General features: G+C 56.9%; 1 protein-coding gene across 1 annotated transcript; it reads left to right on the forward strand.

The window, feature by feature from the left end:
- Positions 1–310: 310 nt before the first annotated feature.
- ACO1O0_005496 (lanthionine synthetase C family protein) lies at positions 311–1,543 on the forward strand (the record flags this gene model as incomplete). Its single annotated transcript, XM_083194917.1, has 2 exons — positions 311–1,263; positions 1,330–1,543. 2 exons carry the CDS (start codon positions 311–313, stop codon positions 1,541–1,543), a joined length of 1,167 nt encoding a protein of 388 aa, XP_083049830.1.
- Positions 1,544–6,000: the final 4,457 nt, after the last annotated feature.

Here is a 6,000-nt window from a genome sequence, read left to right on the forward strand (position 1 = left end):
AGAGGGGACATGGACTCTTGGAGATGCAACATAAGAAACCTGAAAACCTGTAACTTTGCCTTCCCCGCAGCTTCCCACACCGTGCCTGGCTGCCTTAGAGGACGGAGGCTACGTCCGCTGATCGTCACTCAGCTGGAGACGCCCGTGCAAAGTGAGGGAGACCTCAGGCACCATGAATGATGTATCTTGACCTCACCTCCTCCTCTTCCTCCCCGTCGTCCCCTTCCTCATCACATAAACTCCTCCCCATAGCCAGCGTCGCAAACCCACCAATGCGGCCCCCAAAGCACCGGATCCGGACTATGCGACAATGGACCAACGATACATCGCCAACAACATGCCGCCGCAGGCGCTGACCTCGTTGCCTGAGCATTCCCTCAAGACTTCTCTTGAGAAGATCCTCAAACACACACCTCCCCTCCAGCGTTACACCTCGCGCCAGTCAGGCGGCCTCTTCAGCGGCTACACAGGCCTGGCCTACCTCTTCCTGCGGCTCTCCGCCTCCCACCCGGACCTGCGCGTCCTTGGCCACTCCCTACGTTTCTGGGCGGGCAAGTACCTCGAGGGTGACCGCGGTGATCTGGCCCTTACCAAGGGCAACTGTGGCCTGGCGTGCGAGAAGCTGTCATACCAGGCAGTGCGTGCGTGCCTGTCCGCAAACAACGACGATGTCGTCGATTTCCTTTCCAACATGCCTATGCTGCTCGGCCCGTACCCGCCCGGCTCGGGGGACCCCTTCTGCTCCGAGGTTGTCTACGGCCGGTCCGGCGCCCTGTACATGTTGCGCATGATTAGGCACTGGGTCCCCGGCTGCGAATCCTTTCTCGACTCCGCTGTCAACCGCCTGTCCGACCTGATCCTCCATACCGACGACGACGGCCGCGGGCACTGGGAGTGGCACGGGAAAAGGTACTTTGGTGCAGCCCACGGCGAGATTGGCATCGTCACACAGCTTGTGCTCACGAGGCCGTTGCTGGCACCGCGGCTCGCGCGCCGCGTCCGCCATCTGCTAGATCTCCAATGTGCCGACGGCAACTGGCCATCGAGCGAGCGCAAAATGAGCGAGAGCAAGGCGCCCACACTTGTGCAGTGGTGCCACGGATCACCGGGCTTCATAATCTCCCTCCGGGCGTTGCGGCCGCACTTTCCACAGCTCCAGGGGGATATCGATGCCGCGGTGCGCGGGGGGCAGCAGATAGTCTGGCAGCGCGGGCTGCTCACCAAGGAGCCGAGTTTGTGTCATGGAATATTTGGAAACGCACTGTAGGTGACATGGCCCCGGACCCTCTCTCCCCTTTACACGCTCGAGATACTGACATGGCACCGCAGGGCTCTGCCAAAGGGATCTAGCCGAGAGCACTTCCTCTCCCTGGCCACCGACGAGGCTGTTCACAGGGCCAGACGCCACGACTCGAATCTTTTTGCGCCGGCGTCGTACGACAAGGAATGGGCGGTGCTGATGAACTACCATACTAGCGCGGCCTGGGCGTGGGCGTACTGCGAGAGGGACGACCCCCCGTTCATCATGTACACTGATGTTTAGTGACGACGAGGGAGCACGGTGTATTCGTATCATGTACTGTACCTGGCATGTTGGAGTTTCACTATGTACGGATATTTGTCGAGTGACGAGCTCAGAAACTGTACACATGCAACGCGCGATGATAGATAGGTAGGGGCAGCGGGACCCAAAAGTAGCTTCGATATCGCAAGGTTGAGAAACATGATTTACCCTCAAACGTTCTCCTGGGTAAGGTACTTTGGCCAATTGATCCAGTGGGTACTGCTATTAGTATACCACGCTGCATCCCGTCGTATATGGGGCGACAGCCGGACTGTGGTATGTCTTCTGGCGGGGATATGTTGGTCCTCGGCACTGGGCGGCAACTTTCGGCCCGTCTGAACGTCTGAACTGGCCTGGGGCTGGAATGCCAACGTGAGGTTATTTTTTGATGGATTTTCTTTGGCAAGCTTTTGTTGCTCACGAGGACCCATCGAAGCTCCTGGCCCATATGTTACCCACAGGCGGGAGGCTAGAAAAAGAGAAAAAGAGAGGAAAAAAAAACAAAAACCGCGCTATCGTCCCGCCCAAGCTTCGGATTTGGCTCGGATAGGTGGACCCAAGGCAACTATACGGACGTAGACCGGATATATGTATGGGGTTGACGCCCTTTTCGACCCGGCAGATAAGGCTGTGGAGAGTTAAACTGGTTGCATGGCTGTAGATCACGCCCGCCCACGAAGAGGGACGGAGTCGCTGATCGTCTAATATGGAACCGAGAGAATGAGAAAGGCAGCTCCAGTATGGGGGTGACGAGATGATCAAGTACGTCCGCAGTCGCATAATCTTAATTTTTGGAGTTCCGTTATAACAGGGGGTAGTTTTGAATTTCGACTGCTCCCTCTAGCCCAAGTTAACGTGGTTGGGTTGAAGTGATTGATCAAAGGGCCTCTGAAGTTGAGACCCGTGGTCAAGATCCACCTCTGCTTGGCATGTAGGAACCAGAAACGTAAGGGAGGCATCTGCATACGGGCATCGTGAGCAGAAACCTGTATTCCGGGCGGTTGGCGGCTGGGCAAGGCGTCTGCGTCATGGACTCATGGTACTACGTATTACTACTACATACTATGTAGTATGTACTCCGTACCGGGGACCCACGATACGGCCGGGACGTCGAGGCTCGAGCCCGGGAAAAGCAGGGCTGCGGGCGTGGAGATCGGGAGAGGTGGATCACCGATCACGGACTGATCAAATGCCATGGCCCATGACCACGTTTTCCCATGTCTCGGCGCTAGCCTTCCCAGGTCGTACGTGGTGCTGCCAGTGCCATGTACAATGTATGCACTACTCCGTCCTATGCATAGAGGATTGATAGCTGAAGCCCTGGTCCTCGCAGCGGGGACGATGTCTCCGGGCGGGACCGGAGCGATTCGAGAAGACGCCCGGTTGAACGGGGGCGGCGAACGGATGTGGGGCATGCGGATGTGGGACGGACGGCCAGCTGTGATGGATCAGGACTCCAGGGCCAGGAGGGGGGTGTGTCGATCCAGACGGCACCGGCGAGCCGAGTTTTGTGGGGGCTGGACGGCGATGAGGAGCACCAAAGTGACCAAATTGACCATGAGACGCATCGCCAAAAGCCTCATTAGGAGGACGACTCAGAGAGGCATGCACCCGTGATCATGAGGGAATTATGCCCACTTGCCGACCTCGCCCTATCCCATTGTCAGCTTCCCTAAACAGGATCCCAGGATCCCAGAATCCTAGAATCCCAGACCCTGGGCTCGTGAGACGGTGAGAGTGAGGGAACTCCTGACCGGCGTTGTGGAGACCTCTCGAGTCGGGTCCAAGGGCTCCGAAACCCGCATATCGATACACATCTGCACACCGCGATGCTACGACAGGTACGTAGTACTACTACGTACTTGTCCCCCCACGGCCACAACCCTGAAAATTCGAGACTCGTCCGACTCAGCATCACAAACAGCCAACACGGGATTCGCTCTCATCCCCTCGACCCCGTCCGATCGATTCATGATTTTTCCCAAACAATCCCCGGCAACCGACCTCGGCAGCTTGCAGCCTTGGTGGTTGGTGGCCCTTGGAAAGTTGGATCATGGGATGGGTAAAATTGGGGTTCCAGTCTTTCTGGAATCCCCATGGAAGCCCTCCTGGTCCCGCATTCACATCTCGTAGGGTATACCTGCTTCGTACTCATCATGGATTCATCATTACCAGTAGTACTGCATACCACCTCGTTATCACAAGCTGATGATAACACCAAGAAGTCGCATCTGGCCTGGCGCGAATCCATGCGGAATGCAACACGTCGCTAATCAAGTCGCCAACTCAGAATGACATCAAGCTTGCCTGAGTGGATGGATAGTAACCATGATCTAATCTGATGGCTGTGTGACCAACACGCGACCCGCGCGACACAATTCGATCACACACTCACCAAGGCCGAGTCTCGGCCGCCTGTCATCATATTGATGCTTGTCGCAATTTCACAGAGGGGAACCCCATGATTCCGAGGCTCAATTTGAAATCCAGATCCCAGGCTCCTAGGGCTCCCAGTTCACGACGCCAATGTCGATGCCAATGACGAGGGCCTAGGCCGCCAAGGCTAGGGAGTCAGGGACACGCACGGCAGTTTGATCCGAGCCCACGTTATTCCCGTCCCGTGATTCCTCCATGGTCTGTATCCTACCATCATGGAGTTACGGAGGCTGGAGTCGCCCCTGTTGTTTCCGAATCCCGAATCCCGCGTTCGCTTTGACGGAGAACATTGTGATACTATGTAGTAACCCGTCGATCAAGGGTTCTTCAGAGTACGGGGACGGATTCCAACGTGCGATTTCCCCGGCCCCCCTACCAAATTCCCGAGTCTGATAGGGACAGCACCAAGAGCACCAAGCAACCGCGGGCGCAACGCCAGGCGCCAGGCGCCAGGCTTGTGCCCCTCTCCAGGGCGAGACCGCAGCAACAAAGATTGAAGTTGTATTGATGGGTGTTTGAGTTGTACCAAGACAAGATTCGAGCCATGGCAGACTCGCCGAGGCCAATTGGACACCGAGCCTGCGCCTTTTTGGGACGCCAAACCGCACCAACGCGCCAACGCGCCAACGCGCCAACGCACCGAAAACCTCGTGAAAAGTCAACGGGAGAAACTCGCGTTGGATAAGGTATTGTGGGACAGGACTGGCTTGCGGCCTACTATGTACGAGTATGTGCCAAGGCGAGGCAGCTTCATTCCTTTGAATCATGAAACGCGGGCTAGGCTGTCACGCTTATTTGATAAATGCGTATCGTACTACTATAGTACTACTATGTATGTATCATGCACACATGCCGGCGCGCGGAAATGCATGGTCGCAGGTCGGGCGGATCGATTTGTCAGTTGGTACAATCAGAGGGTGATGGGGTAATACCATGTACTATCAGGGCACCTCCTTGCACGGCTTGTCGGCGCTTCCTGGCTGCGCTGCAACTGCAGGCCTGCAGCAGCTCTTAGCCTCTTTGTCCCATCATGCGGACTCCGATCGGACTCGGACCCATGCCAACTCCGGGGACCCGCTCCGCATGTGTCCACTGTCACTCCGCCGGTAATTATTATGGTCCCATGTCCTGGCCTTCACGTTTTGCATCCCACAACCCTCTGCGACCAGGCCCCAACAGCCTCATGGTGTTGATAACAGGGCTGGTCCCAGGAGAAGACATCGAGGAGCCTCTGCAGCCATCATGGCTCTCTGCAATTCTGCATCAGGAAAGATGGGAGAAACTGGGTTCAGGCCGGACGACCTGTGGTGGGCCCTGGCTCCGGGTCGGGACCAAGCCCACACTGGCTTCATCGCTAAACAAGACAATTCGAAGCTTGAGCTTCTTCTTCTTCTTGTTGTTGTCTCCTTAGGGCAGCCGAATGCCTCGCCCATTGCCCATTGCCCATTACCCATTACCCATCCCCAAGACCTAGTTAATTATTAATTACGAAGCACTGAATGGGCTCCGGTGCGAGTGAGCCACTGAGCCCGTCGAGCTGCGCGCCCGCGGGTCGCCGACCCACCCCTGCTGTGCCTGTCAAAAGGTCACGGGTGCAGCCTGAAACTCCGCAGTGGACGCATTTCTAATCTTTACGTGGTCGGGCTGATGCGACATTCTTTCTGGCCGTGATGATGACTGATGAACTGGCCGCCGCATCACAGGTGGCTCGGGGCGAGACCGCTTCACATGCATACATGCGCCCATGGCACAGCCAGACCCCCCACCTCGCCTCGCAATATCAATGCTTAAGAGAGGAGCCTCTGGAGGCTTGATTCCTCCGATTGTGCATCGTACCGTGTACGAGCACTACTGCTACTGCTACGAGACGTATGTACGAGTTATTACTCTGGACTAATATGCAACAAGCTCTGTAAGCTGGCGAGACCCGTGGCCCCAGCCCAGAGGGGCGCGCCACGGCCCTCCGCCAGAATGGTCGCGGCCTCGACAGGCCCTGGGCA

This window comes from Amphichorda felina, assembly GCF_050947745.1.
Source record: "Amphichorda felina strain 45539 chromosome Unknown scaffold_5, whole genome shotgun sequence".
NCBI lineage: Eukaryota > Fungi > Ascomycota > Sordariomycetes > Hypocreales > Bionectriaceae > Amphichorda > Amphichorda felina.